The sequence below is a fragment of the Piliocolobus tephrosceles genome, chromosome 16, assembly GCF_002776525.5.
Source record: "Piliocolobus tephrosceles isolate RC106 chromosome 16, ASM277652v3, whole genome shotgun sequence".
NCBI classification, from domain to species: Eukaryota; Metazoa; Chordata; class Mammalia; order Primates; family Cercopithecidae; genus Piliocolobus; species Piliocolobus tephrosceles.
In genome coordinates this window covers 51,894,538-51,909,237 of record NC_045449.1, presented here as the reverse complement: position 1 = coordinate 51,909,237, position 14,700 = coordinate 51,894,538, and the positions used below count along the sequence as shown (strand labels likewise).

Below are 14,700 nucleotides of genomic sequence, written 5' to 3'. Positions count from 1 at the left end.
TTGGAGGATATCAGTGTGTGTGTATGAAGTTAACTTCAAAGCAAGCTTCCTGTGCTGAGCGGGTGGGAGGTAAGGGTGTGATGAAGCAGGGCTTCTCCTTTGGCAAAGCCTTTGTAGTCCTTCCTTAGTCACCAGGGAGTTGTGGAAGATATAGACCAGGGTTGCAGGTGCCTGGAGTACAGGGATAGCAGACAGGTCATGGTGGGTGAGGGGTCAGCTGGTGGGGCACCGATGAGTTTCCTTGGCAGTCCACATACTCATAGCTCTGGAAGACCAGCTGCTCTGAATGGCTCAGGTATGAACAGGTCAGGGTGCCCCTGGAGAGGAAGCAGGCCTTGTTGCCATGGCTGGAAGGAAAATGAAAGCTCTGGCCCCATTATACTGTCTGGGGATGGCGAGTTGGGGGCTCCCTCATTTTCCCTTCCCTCTGGCTCCCCACTCTGCCAAGGTACCTGGGACAGCTGCCCCACCTGTTTTCCAGCAGCTTCCAGACAGCCCTATGCCTGTTGCCCCTAATAGTTTATAGCCAAGGTGAGACTTAGAAAAGGGGCTAGACTTGCTATTCCCAAGAGCCAACAAAGATTTATGGGGTCAGCTTGCATGACTCTGCCCAGGAGGTGGAGCTGAGTGAGACTGAAGTCAGAAGTGAGAGCAGGGACACCAGAGCTCCAAGCTCTACTTACTGGATGTGCAAAAGCACATGGTGGACTTTGATTTTCAGCCAGGTACAGATTTTGCTGAGAGAGAAGAAAAGACAACGTGGGACCACGTGTCACATGGAGCAGCCTGTCAGCTCAGAAGATGCCTGCAGGTCCCAGTTTCCTTACCCCACACAACCCCTTCCTTCCATCAGGTGCCCCCAATATGCCACTTCCACCCTTTCCCACCCTTCAGGTCAGTGTGGCAGCGTGGCTGCACTATCACTCTGACCTCCACTCACTTGGCCCAGGCATATGCTGGACCTCTCCTCAGGAGGAAAACAAAACATTCACCTTCCTCAGCAATGCAGGCTGAAGAGCCCAAGGTCACATATTGTAAAGATTAACCAAATTCCAGCCTGTTTTTCATTCTAATCAAGATCCAAACAAGCAGAGGCTGGGGACCCTGAACCCTTGCTTATTACATTCTTGGCCATGGGAGGGCAGTCCAGATGCTGGCTGAAGAATCTGCTAAGCAATCAGGAAAGCTGGTGGGTGTTCAGTGGGTTCCTAAGCCAGGCAAGCGGCTAGGGAAGAAGAGATCAAGGGGTACTCACTACATGTTTTCATCCGGTATCTTGGTGGCTACTGCATAAAACATCTGTCAACCAAATGGGCACAGGGTTAGCCCCGACTCCAGTTGCCCCTTTCCCACCACCACACATCCACATGCTGGTGGGCAGAGCTGGCCAGGGAGAGGGGAGTCACCTGTTCACTGGTCAAAGGGCCAATGTGTAGGAGAAGGTTGTTGGAAACCTGCCCCACCACGAGGGATAGGTGCAGAACCTCGAGGTTCAGCTGTGTCACCGTAATGGGGTAGTAGTTGCCATTGGAGATGTTTAAGACATTCTGGGGATGAAGACAAGGGAAGGGAGGAGTGAAGATGGCCCATCCTTAGGAAAAGCCAAACAGTTGCAAAAGCCTGCCTGTCTGGCCTAAGCCCCATCTACCATGACAAGCTTCAGGTGCAGAGGACCAAAACCAGGAGCCCCTTGGAGGGGCATTGAATGGTGAGGGATCTTTACGAAGTTAAGCTGGCTCAGGATCCAGGCCCACCCTGTATGACTTCTTACCATTCAGTCCTGTCCATCCAGAGAGTCTCAGGCACTGTCACCCCACTCCACCCCTATGATTTATCTATCTGGTCCAGATTCTGACCCCTTACTGTGTAGAGTCCCAACCTTTACCATCTGTCATGGAGCTCATGGTTGCTCCTACTTCTCTTCAGGCTCCCAACACCCTTTGGGTGCCATAAGATCCCTGGCTTCCCATGCCCAGGGTCACAACGCTGGACAAAGGTTACAGTGAAGTATTGCTGAGAAGGGGGGATTGGAGCCCAAGGGCACCCACCCACCGTTATGTTGAGGTAGATATCAGCCTCATCAAAGGCCACCGTGGAGGAGTTGAGGCCTGCAGGCTGCACAACGACGGACCGGGGAAACAGGAAAAAGATGATGGAGGAGGAGGTCACCAGGCAGATGAGCACGGCCAGGAACACAAAGAGCTTCCTGTGTGAAAGCAGGACCCAGGATAGAGGAATGGAAAAGTCTGAACACCAAGGAAACTCAGGGAGGAGGTTCAGACACTCCTCTCCATATACCAGGCTTTCCCCTGCTCAACTACCCCAACAACATTTAGCTCCCCAGATGTGGCCCGGAATGAGTAGGAGCACAGGATTGGCAGGCAGGCAGCCTGGTTTCCACTCCCAGCTATCTGTTCCCATTGACCCAATAACATGGAGCAGCCCACTTAATTTCCTTAAGTCTCAGTTTCCTTGTTGGTAAAAGGCAGATAATTGTACTGACCTCATATAATTTGTTATCGGCTAATATATGAAAAAATACTAATCACAGGTCCCTGCACATGGCAAAAGCATGATGAATGCTAGTTATTATCACTAGAAGAAATAAGTCCATATTTGGAAGTTCTGAATTTTAACATTCAGAACAGGACACTATCCACCCATCTAATTCAAAATTCAGATACGCATTGAAGAGATAAGTACTTTGTTAGTATCTTATGATGGGCACTGCTAATTTCTTTTTTTTCTTTTTTTTTTTGAGATGGAGTCTTGCTCTGTCACCCAGGCTAGACTGCAGTGGCGCGATCAACCTCCCGGGTTGAAGGGATTCTTCTGCCTTAGCCTCCCAAGTAGCTGGGATTACAGGCACCTGCCACTGTGCTCAGCTAATTTTTTTATTTTTTAGTAGAGATGGGGTTTTGCCATGTTGGTCAGGCTGGTCTCGAACTCCTAACCTCAGGTGATCCACCTGTCTTGGCCTCCCCAAACTGCTGGAATTATAGGCATGAACCACCACACCCAGCCTGATTTCTTTTTTTTTTTTGAGACGGGGTCTTGTTCTGTCACCCAGGCTAGAGTGCAGTGGCGTGATCTCAGCTCACTGCAAGCTCCGCCTCCCGGATTCACACCATTCTCCTGCCTCAGCCTCCCGAGTAGCTAGGACTACAGGCGTCTGCCACCACACCCAGTTAATTTTTTGTATTTTTAGTAGAGACGGGGTTTCCCCATGTTGGCCAGGATGGTCTCGATCTCCTGACCTCGTGATCCGCCCACCTCAGCCTGCCAAAGTGGGGGAATTACAGGCATGAGCCACCGTGCCCGGCCATGCCCAGCCTGATTTCCAATTCTGGTATAGTGGGGTGGCGGAGAGGGTTCGGCTTGGTGGTGACTCCCAGGTTGACACCAGGACCTTGGGAGGAGGTTGAGGGAGTTCCATGTCAAATGGACTCAGATCACAAACACGGTAGGCCCCAGGGCTGCCTGAGGTTCTGAAGTATCCCAGAACAGCGGACAATAGGTTTTTCACCTCTATTGGGAGAAAAACAAGCAAGTCTGAACTGCCTCAGCAAGGGAGGTGCTTAAGAAAAATAATGTTTTCAGGCCGGGCGCGGTGGCTCACACCTGTAATCCCAGCACTTTGGGAGGCCGAGACAGGTGGATCATGAGGTCAGGAGATCGAGACCATCCTGGCAGACAAGGTGAAACCCCGTCTCTACTAAAAAATACAAAAAAAACTAGCCGGGCAAGGTGGCGGGCGCCTGTAGTCCCAGCTACTCGGGAGGCTGAGGCAGGAGAATGGTGCGAACCCTGGAGGCGGAGCTTGCAGTGAGCCGAGATCACGCCACTGCACTCCAGCCTGGGCGACAGAGCGAGACCCCGTCTCAAAAAAAAAAAAAAAAAAAAGGGCCGGGCGCGGTGGCTCAAGCCTGTAATCCCAGCACTTTGGGAGGCCAAGACGGGAGAATCACGAGGTCAGGAGATCGAGACCATCCTGGCTAACATGGTGAAACCCCGTCTCTACTTAAAAATACAAAAAACTAGCCGGGCGAAGTGGCGGGTGCCTGTAGTCCCAGCTACTCAGGGGGCTGAGGCAGGAGAATGGCGTAAACTCGGGAGGTGGAGCTGGCAGTGAGCTGAGATCCGGCCACTGCACTCCAGCCCGGGTAACAGAGCGAGACTCTGTCTCAAAAAAAAAAAGAAAAAGAAAAATAATGTTTTCAAATCAATTGCAGCCAGGGCCACATGCTTGTTCCCTCCTTCCTGGGAGGACTTGCAGAGCTACCAGATCCTTCCTGTCTTGGAGAGGGTGCCACGCTTCCTGGAAGCAGTGATGCTTAAGGAAGGCCACCTGGTGTCCTCAAGTGACATCTGCTGCTGCTTTTTTCTTTCTTTTTCTTTTGGTAGAGATGGGGTTTCACCATGTTGCCCAGGCTGGTCTTGAACTCCTGAGCTCAAGTGATCTGCCTGCCTTGGTCTCCCAAAGTGCTGGGATTACAGGTATGAGCCACCACACCCGGTCCAGGAGCTTCTAAATCAGGAAAAAATTCTTGGACGTAAGGAGCGGGTACCTCTGAGGCTCAGGCTTTCTATGGAAGAACTAATAGGAATAAATTAGGGGGGATCAAAACAGGGGAGACAAAGGGAGCAGCCCCCATGGGCGATGGCTTATGGAGCTGAGGGAGGAAGAGGGGCTTACGTGTGCTTGGGCTTCAGCCTCTGGTCCCCATAGGGGATGAGAGCCACCAACTGCTTCTCCAGCTCTAGAGAGAGAGAAGGTGAGAGGGAGGGCAAAGATGCAACTGTGACAAATATTTCCTGTGCCAGCCTCCGAGAAGCACGCCTCCACCTACATCATAGAGCAATGTTTTTTTTGTTTTTGTTGTTTTTTGAGACGGAGTCTCGCTCTGTCACCCAGGCTGGAGTGCAGTGGCCAGATTTCAGCTCACTGCAAGCTCCGCCTCCTGGGTTTATGCCATTCTCCTGCCTCAGCCTCCTGAGTAGCTGGGACTACAGGCACCCGCCACCTCGCCCGGCTAGTTTTTTGTATTTTTAAGTAGAGACGGGGTTTCACCATGTTAGCCAGGATGGTCTCGATCTCCTGATCTCGTGATCCACCTGTCTTGGCCTCCCAAAGTGCTGGGATTACAGGTGTGAGCCACTGTGCCCAGCTAGAGCAGTGTTAGAAGCATGCCGCCTCTGCTCCAGAGCAGAACCGGAAGCACTGGACTCTGCTACCAAAGTTGGCAGCTCAGCTTTGTCATGTCTAGAATGGAAGTGAGATTTCCACTAATAGGTATGAAGAATCTCTGAAAGTCACCAGCAAATCAGAGATGCCCAGGATCTTCGGAAAGGTAATTTCTAACTTCCTGAACTGAATGAATCCTAAGACATACAGTGTTGCTTAGGAGCACAGTGGCTAGAACCCCTCTTTCCCACAAGGGGCTGGGGAATACAACCAGGGAAGGAGGGCAGGTTTTTGCAGGGAACCCAAGGATAGTTAAGTATCTCCCTGGCCAGCCTGAGACTGGGAGGTCAAGAGCTGAGAGCAGATCTAATCCCATCCAAGGAGACTCAGAGGGGTTGCCCCAGGCCAATAGGCTAAGAACTTTCCCTGGACTCCAGGCTATTTCCAGAGCCGTGGGCCACTCACCTTGGGGAATCCTGCCACTGCCCTGGCAGGTGGGACAAGTCACAAAGCTGGCACCAGCAGTTCCTTCACAAGGCACACAGGAACAAAGAGACTTGCTGCTACCGGTGCTGAAGTAGCTGACAGCCTGGCTGCCAGTGGCTGGATTGGAGGGCAGGATTGACTTGTTCTCGTCCTCCCGCCAAGAGCCCAACTGTGAAAACGTCTTACCCATTCTTCGGAGGCAGGGGTTTCACTAATGAGAAAAGACCCAAGTTCAGTGCTAAGCTTGTTAGCACTGACGCCAAATGTAATTTTGGTTTGAAGTTCTCAAGACTGGCAAGGAGCCCTACCACAGTTTAAGCAAGCTCAAGTCTAAGGAAGATAGGGTGTGAAAAATTGGGTGGTTACATGGGACTTTCAGAAGTCTCAACGCATTTCAACTCCTTTCATTATTTTAAAAGAGACCAATCTGCCTACAAAAGGGAAAACAAAAAAAAAAGCAGAAGTTATTTCACTTTAAGGAACTTCCATAAATGACTGGCAGAGCATTTAATTTTTCTCTGGAAAAGTTGCTGAGCTGTCATTCAGTTCAAGGGAAGGAAGTTGGATAGGGCAGAAAAGAGATTCTTTGAAACAAGGAGAGAAGAAGCCAGACTGGTCACAGGTGTGGTTAAGACCCCTATCTAAACAAGCCCTGGGAGAAAGCAGACACTGCTTTCTGAGGCCGGGTAAGAAAGCCTGAGGAGGTCATAGTGATACCAGGGTCTTTCACTAGGAAAAGTCAAGGCTAAATCTGGACTCTCTGTGGCAGAACGAGGCCGGCAAGTGAGCCACACAGATCTTTCTGGGCTAAAATATTGCGAGGCTCACCTGGTTCAGGTCTGGGATCCCAGGCTCCTCAGTGCACGAGGGCAAGACTTCTGAAGTGCGTCTTTGGGGAGAAGGGCCTCTAACGGCAGAGTGGGCTGGACTGGGCTGAGCTGGGCGGTGGTAGGGAGGAGAAACACGGCCTGGGGCCGGCAACCGGGCGGAGTCCTAGGGGAGAGAATGTGCCGCACTGCGGAGTGGGGATAGTGAGGACGCTGACCTCCCCGAAGGGCCAAGCCGATTCCTGGGCTACATGGGGGCTCTGCCACGGGCCGACCCGGTAGGCGCGGACGGAGAAAGTGTGCCTTCATTAAGGGAGGACTTCAAGCGCCACCACACACACCGAGAGGCCGTTAGTCAAGCTTACTACGCGTGCAGGGGGCGCCTGTGTGTTGGGCGAGGCGGCGGCAACAGGAGGTGTCTTGACCTCCGAAAGGTAAAGTAAGTAGAGTGTCTAGGGAGGGTCTTACCCGCAGACGACTGCAGCGACAGAAACGGCAGCAAGCAGAATCGAAAGTGCGGGAGCAGACACTCCCCTCAAGCTTTGACTCGGTGCTCAGGGAAGTTCCGTCCCAGCCCCTAAGGGCCCACCCCCTCGTCCCCCGGACCGCCCCTTCGCCACGCAGCCGCCAGAGACGCTCCCAGCTCTTCAAACATTATCCGACGGCCCGGACGCTGCTTCCGCAAGGACTGGCCAGTCCGGATAGGAATTTCGAAGAACATTTATTTCACCATTCTTTAGGTGGTTATGTACAAGTACAACGGAGGACAACCGGGGCCCTCCTGGCCCTCGACTATAAAACTCCGATGGTCAAGACAGGTCCCGCCCATCAATCCAATTACACACACCCTGCCACTCCACCTTCTGCCCGGAAGCCCCGATTAAAATGTTTTAAATAATGAACGGCCTGGTTGGCTTGCAGTTTGAATCCTGGTTTATTTAAGTAGCATTCAGGAGTTATACTGTAAATAAACATCATTATGGCTAATGACTAATTAAAATCACCATTCATTACAAATACCAACCAGGTTAGATAATACTATTTTAACTATCTTTTCCCCTTCGGTCTGGAGTTCGTATTCTTCCTTTTCTGGAAGTCATTTTCATGGATAAAATATTTAGCATTTTTTGTTACCTCTTCCTTCACCAACTGTACTCAACTCCCTTCTGTAAACAGAGTGAGAACCTGGGTCCATGGACAAGCTCCTTCCCACTTATCTTGGGGTTAAACCAAAACTTTTTCAGCAACTCTGCCCCCATCCAAGCTTTGCACAATACCAGCTGCCTCTTCCTGTTCTAGGCTTTCTAGGGCTGGATACCTCTGAACGGATTTCAAGCATTAAAGAAGTCATCAGCATTTCCTATACCTCACACACACTCGTTTGCCCACCCTGAACTTTACTGACATTAGTTTAGGAGCCCGCCTTTTGCTTTTCACATGTTTCTATTTCCCCCACTGTACTGTAAAATAAGATCTGCCCTGACATTAAGAAAAAAGATAACTGTTAAATTTACTTTTCCCTTTAAATAACAGAAGGATTTTTTTCCTTTTCTACGAGATTAGCAAAATATTTCACACTACCTAAATTTTTTCCCTTAAATAAAAATGTATGCAAAATTACTATAATAGACATTGCTCAATAGGTGCTGGTGGGTTTATCAGCACACTCTTCCTCCTTTCATTGAAATGCAGAGATTCCCTTGAAGTTGGGTACTCTTGAATGCACCATGGAGTCTTTAGAAAGCAACGGTGCCAATTATTAAGTCTTGCAGGAAAATTACTTTCTCCTTGAGAGAGGAAGAGTTAACAACATTTCTATCATGCTCTGGGTGTTATTTTAATGCCAAATAGCTATGAAGCTTGAGCTGGGTTACAGCAATTATGAGAATAATTCTTAAAAACAACTTACGAGGTTAATGTCTTTCAAAACCTGAAAATTAACAGATATCCCCATAAAAAAATCCACATTAATCAAAGAAAAACACTCAACTTCAATAAAAGCAGAAAGAAAAATGGTTCTATATGAAGTTGAAGTTATACTTGTCAATGCACTAAAATAGTTTTATCCAAATCAATTGAAAAACTGTCTTCATACTATTCATCCAATGTCTAAAGTGAAAATTCAAGTTCTGATCTTTAACTTGCTCCCCAAAATACTATAACAGGTATTGTCTTGGTAACTCAACGATGGGCTCTACACAGATTCATCAGATTAAAAATAAGCAAGGGCTTCTACCCCATACCCCAATGACAGAATAGAGATCATCTCTGAGCAGCAGGCAGTTATTTAATACAAGGTCACTCCTTAATAGCGTTCGCTGTACCAGTCATTGTTGTTTATCTGAAGAAGTTCTGTCACAACCTGCAGGATATTGTAATTGTGTTTCTTCAGCAGCCGTAGGTTCAGCTGCCTGTCACAGAATCCCATTTCAAAGAGATGGGCCATCAGGGCTGCTGTCTGATCTTCAGAAACTATTGGCTGTGTAAAGACAAGCAAAGCAAAAAATAAAAAAATAAAAATAAAAAAACTGTATAATTTAAATGTTTATTTTATACATTTGTATCATCTTGTAAGCATACTAGACTTTCCAGATTTATTCAAAGTACTAGGTAATTAGATTCAAGGCTATGGCACTCCTGTGTACTTGATACCAACAGTTCCGACTGGGAAGACCCTGTTTTAGATTAGTTATGTGTGTACTTGAAGGAGGAGAAAAGGGAAACCGGGGAGCTAATGAACTACTTAGAACTAGGAGAATGCTTCGTGGGGAACTTTCAGGAAGAAGCACTTTTCAGCCAGATGAAGGAATGACAGCAAGCCCCGGAGACCCTGTGAACATAAATGTAATTGTGATGATGGGGCAAGTATGAGCAAGATAAAAGTGTTACTGAAAGATGCTATGGGAAATTTTGTCAGATATGCAGAGGAGCTGGACAAAAAAAAAAAAAAAAAAAAAAAAAACCGCTTGGGAAATTACAACCTGGGAAGGCTTCTTGATTTTTTTCTCCTCCGAAAGAATAGGTAAGAAGGGCTGGGTGCAGTGGCTCACGCCTGTAATCCCAGCACTTTGTGAGGCCAAGGCAGGCAGATCACGAGGTCAGGAGATCGAGACCATCCTGGCTAACACGGTGAAACCCCGTCTCTACTAAAAATACAAAAAATTAGCCGGGCATGGTGGCAGGCGCCTGTATTCCCAGCTACTCGGAAGGCTGAGGCAGGAGAATGGCATGAACCCGGGAAGTGGGGCTTGCAGTGAGCTGAGATTGCGCCACTGCACTCCAGCGTGGGCAACAGAGTAAGACTCTGTCTCAAAAAAATAAAAAAGAAGGAATAGGTAAGAGGAAGTTAACATTCATTCATTCAAGCCCTGTGGTGGAAGCATTACCTTCCTAAATCCTTAAACGCTTGTTTTTTTGTTTGTTTTTGAGACAGGGTGTCACTCTGTTCCCCAGGCTGGTGTGCAGTGGTGTGAACACGGTTTATTACAGCCTCAACCTCCTGGGCTCAAATGAACCTCCTGCCTCAGCCTTCCAAGTAGCTGGGACCACTGGTCCGTGCTACCACACCTGGCAAATTTTTAAATTTTTTACTAGAGATGAGGTCTCCCTGTTGCCCAGGCTGGTCTTCAACTTCTGGGCTCAAGTGATCCTTGAACTCTGGTCTCCCAAAATGCTGGGATTATAGATGTGAGCCACCTCGCCTGGCCTCTGGTTATGTTATCATCATAATTTCACAGACTGGGGATACTGAAGCTGTATAAGCAGGAAGATTATTAACTTTGGAGGCAGACAGGCTTAGACTCAAACCCTAATCTTCCATTTACTAACCAACTGTGCTATTGATTACTTTATGAACTGAAGATATATCATACCTCCTACTTTGCAGGGTTGTTGAAAAAGTATGTAAAGATGAGAACAGTATGCAAACATGTTAAGCATTTCCCTCCACACCTGATTCCACTGTTCCCTTCTACCTTCTTATTTCAGAATAGATTATCCATCCTCCTTTGCAGGTTAATGGAATGTACCTTGCATTGTATCTCATTACCTCTCACCACTTCAAAAATCTTTCTCCATCTCCAATCTGTCTCTCATCTTTATTGTTAACCTCTTTCACTACTGGCTTGCCCATCTCCAAAGTCTCACCCAACTTTAAAAATGTTTCCTCTTGTCTTATGTATCCTAGCTTCTGCCTGCTGTAGCCTAGCTATTTGAAAGTGTGGCATACTTCCACTCTCAAATTCCTCACCACTGGTTCGCATCTCTCTGTAGCATCTAACACTGTTGACCATGTCCTCCTTATTAAAACAACCTTCCCTAAGTTCCAGCATAGAACTCTCTCTTCATTTTCCCCCTAGTTTCCAGTTTTCTTTCAGAGTATTCCTTTCCCTGATCCTTAAAGGTTGCTTCTTGCTTTCCCCATTATTCCTGAAACACCTCATCCCATCAGATGGCTCCTGCTATAATCTGTAGGCAAGTGACTCTCAAGCCTGTATCACCAGGCCAAATCCCTCCCCTGTGATCTCGATGGATGCAGTTGGCCTGCCATATCTGTGGGTTCCTCATCTACGGATCAATCAACTAAGAACTGAAAATACTTGGGGAGAAAAAAAGGAACACGTACAGACTTTTTTGTCATTATTCCCTAAACAATACAGTATAACAACTATTTACGTAGCATTTACATTGTATTGGGTATTGTAAGTAATGTAGAGATGAAGTATATGAGATGGGCTGGATGCAGTGGCTCAAGCCTGTCATCCCAGTACTTTGGGAGGCTGAAGTGGGAGGATTGTTTTGAGGCCAGGAGTTAGTTGCCCTGGGCAACATAGTGAAACTCCATCTCTTCAAAAATATTTTTAAAAAACTAGCCAGGAATGGTGGTTCCCACCTGTAGTCCCTACTACTCAAGAGGCTGAGGTGAGAGGATTGCTTGAACCCAAGAGTTCTAGGCTGCAGTGAGCTACGATCTAGTTACTGCACTCCAGCCTGGATGACAGAGCAAGACCCTGTCTCTAAAAAACTAAAACTAAACAAGTAAGCAAGAAAATATGCCTAGGTTATATATAAATACTACACTATTTTATATAAGGGACTTAAGCATCTATGGATTTCAGTATCCCATGGGGGGTCCTGGAGTCAACCCCCATTGATACTGAGGGACAACTATATATCCAGCTGCACTCTGAATATTTTTACCTTTACCTGGATATGCCACAAACTCAACACTGTCCAGCAAAACTGACCTAGTTCTCTTCTGCTCAAATACATCCTTCCCAGCATGTCTTATCTTAATAAATGGTACTAAACCAGAAACTTGGGATTTATCCTTGACTTCCCCCACCCCGCCCCAAGATAGTGTCTGGCTTTGTTGCCCAGGCTGGAGTGCAATGGCATGATCTCAGCTCACTGCAGCCTCTGCCTCTGGGGCTCAAGCTATTCTCCCACCTAAGTCCCCCAAGTAGCTGGGACTACAGGTGTGCACCACCAAGTCTGGCTAATTTTTTTGTATTTTTTGTAGAGATAGAGTTTCACTATGTTGCCCAAGCTAGTCTTGAACTCCTGAGCTCAAGTGATCTGCCCACCTTGGCCTCCCAAAGTGCTGAAATTACAGATGTGAGCCACCGTACCTAGCCTATCCTTGACTTCTTTTTAGCCACTTAATCATCATCTCAAAGTTATGCCATTTTCATCTCTTAATTATCTTTTCTACCCTTCCTTTCCACTGACATGTGGATTCTCTTAGGGATTTCCTTTTTTTATTTTTTTTGAGACGGAGTCTCGCTCTGTCACCCAGACTGGAGTGCAGTGGCGCAATCTCGGCTCATTGCAACCTCCGCCTCCCAGGTTCAAGCGATTCTCCTGTCTCAGCCTCCTGAGTAGCTGGGATTACAGGCAAGTCACCACGCCCAGCTAATTTTTGTATTTTTAGTAGAGATAGGGTTTCACTATGTGAGTCAGGCTGGTCTCAAACTCCTGACCTCATGATCCACCTGTCTCAGCCTCCCAAAGTGTTGGGATAACAGGTGTGAGCCACCACACCTGGCCTTTTTTTTTTTTTGAGACAGGATCTCACTCTGTTGCCCATACTGGAGTTCAGTGATGCATCTCAGCTCACTACAACCTCTGCCTCCTGGGCTGGAATGATCCTCCCACCTCGGCCTCTTGAGTATCTGGGACTACAGGCATATACCACCATGCCCAGCTAATTTTTTATAGTTTTAGTAGAGACAGGGTTTTGCCCTGTTGCCCAAGCTGGTCTTGAACTCCTGGACGCAAATAATGCACCCGCTTCGGCCTCCCAACCTGCTGGGATTACAGGTGTGAGCCACCAAGCCCAGCTGGTCTTTTTTCGTCTTACTCTTCTTCTCAGACCAGATTCATACTCCATGCTCACATTTCCAAGTCTTTTTTACTGGCTACACTGTCTATAATGATCTTTCTCTCCCTCTTTCCTGATGAACATTTACTCTGTCATTCAGGACTCAGTTCAGGCATCATTTACCAGAAAGCCTTACTTGGGCACACCAGGCTGAAGTGTTTCATCTGTCTGATAGCACAGGCATAGTATCTTATAGTATCTTTTTTTTTTTTTTTTGAGATGGAGTCTCGCTCTGTTGCCCAGACTGGAGTGCAGTGGCACGATCTCGGCTCACCGCAACCTCCACCTCCCGGGTTCGAGTGATTCTCCCGCCTCAGCCTCCCAAGTAGCTGAGATTACAGGCACATATCACCGTGCCCGGCTAATTTTTGTATTTTTAGTAGAGACGGAGTTTCATCATGTTGGCCAGGATGGTCTCGATCTCCTGACCTTGTGATCCGCCCGCCTCAGCCTTCCAAAAGTGCTGGGATTACAGGCGTCAGCCACCGCGCCAGGCCAACATAGTATCTTTATGTACTTTAAGTATCCATGCACCTCACTTGTTTCCCATAGTTTTTAGGCAAGACTCAGAGTCTTTTTTGTTGTTGTTGTTGTTGTTTTTGAGACGGAGTCTCACTCTGGTCCCCCAGGCTGGAGTGCAATGGCACAATCTTGGCTCACCGCAACCTCCGCCTCCTGGGTTCAAGTGATTCTCCTGCCTTAGCCTTCTGAGTAGCTGGGATTAGAGGCGCCTGCCACTGCGTCTGGCTAATTTTTGTATTTTTAGTAGAGACAGGGTTTCACCATGTTGGTCAGGCTGGTCTCAAACTCCTGACCTCAGGTGATCCGCCCGCCTCGGCCTCCCAAAGTGCTGGGATTACAGGCTTGAGCCACCGCGCCCGGCCTGTTGTTGTTTTTTGAGATAGGGTCTCCCTCTGTCACCCAAGCTGGTGTGCAGTGGCTCCATCGTGGCTCACTACGGCAGCCTCAACCTCTTGGGCTCAAGTGATCCTCCCACCTTAGTTTACCAAGTAACTGGGACTATAGGTGCATGCCATCATACTTTTTTCTTTTTTTGAGATGGAGTCTCGCTCTGTCGCCAGGCTGGAGTGCTGTGGCGCCATCTCAACTCACTGCAAGCTCTGACTCCCTGGATCAAGCAATTCTCCTGCCTCAGCTTCCTGAGTAGCTGGGATTACAGGCACACGCCACCATGCCCAGCTAATTTTTGTATTTTTAGTAGAGACAGGGTTTCACCATGTTGGCCAAGATGGTCTCAATCTCCTGACCTCGTGATCTGCCCGCCTCAGCCTCCCAAAGTGCTGGGATTACAGGCATGAGCCACCGCACCTGGCCATACTTATCTAATTTTTAAATTTTTTGTAGAGATGGGGGTCTCACTATGTTGGCCAAGCTGGTCTCAAACTCCTGGGCTCAAGCAATCCTTCCACCTTGGCTTCCCAAAGTGCTAGGATTACAGGTAAGACCCACCATACCTGGCCAAGAACTGGTGTTTTATTTATGCCATAGTGCCAACACCTGGAACAGCTTCTCTCTATAGAAAATATTAATAGATCAGCCGGGCGCAGTGGCTCAAGCCTGTAATCCCAGCACTTTGGGAGGCTGAGACGGGCGGATCACAAGGTCAGGAGATCGAGACCATCCTGGCTAACATGGTGAAACCCCATCTCTACTAAAAATACAAAAAAAACTAGCCGGGCGAGGTGGCGGGCGTCTGTAGTCCCAGCTACTCGGGAGGCTGAGGCAGGAGAATGGCGTGAACCCGGGAGGCGGAGCTTGTAGTGAGTGAGATCCAGCCACTGCACTCCAGCCCGGGCGAC

General features: G+C 48.2%; 2 protein-coding genes across 13 annotated transcripts in view; both read right to left on the bottom strand.

The window, feature by feature from the left end:
• On the bottom strand, window positions 1-7,118 carry TMEM106A (transmembrane protein 106A). Of its 9 annotated transcripts, none has more exons than XM_023203990.2 (9): window positions 6,967-7,118; window positions 6,500-6,664; window positions 5,651-5,882; window positions 4,697-4,760; window positions 2,053-2,206; window positions 1,407-1,547; window positions 1,256-1,299; window positions 684-737; window positions 1-347 (listed from the first exon to the last, which is right to left on the bottom strand). In XM_023203990.2, the coding sequence occupies exons 3-9, from the start codon at window positions 5,859-5,861 to the stop codon at window positions 197-199; spliced, it is 819 nt and encodes a 272-aa protein (XP_023059758.1). In that variant the 5' UTR covers window positions 5,862-5,882; window positions 6,500-6,664; window positions 6,967-7,118; the 3' UTR covers window positions 1-196. The 9 variants fall into 9 exon arrangements, with proteins under 9 accessions (XP_023059758.1, XP_023059763.1, XP_023059760.1 ...); XM_023203995.2 differs by having other exon boundaries at window positions 1-317; XM_023203992.1 differs by having other exon boundaries at window positions 6,500-6,686; window positions 6,967-7,031.
• An 82-nt stretch (window positions 7,119-7,200) lies between these two features.
• Window positions 7,201-14,700, bottom strand: part of NBR1 (NBR1 autophagy cargo receptor) — a 41,531-nt gene continuing 34,031 nt past the window's right edge. For all 4 annotated transcript variants that reach the window (XM_026448626.2, XM_026448629.2, XM_026448627.2 and 1 more), the window contains one exon: window positions 7,201-8,977. In XM_026448626.2, the coding sequence (XP_026304411.1) occupies window positions 8,804-8,977 (174 nt within the window). In that variant the 3' untranslated portion in view covers window positions 7,201-8,803. The remainder of the gene's footprint in view (window positions 8,978-14,700) is intronic.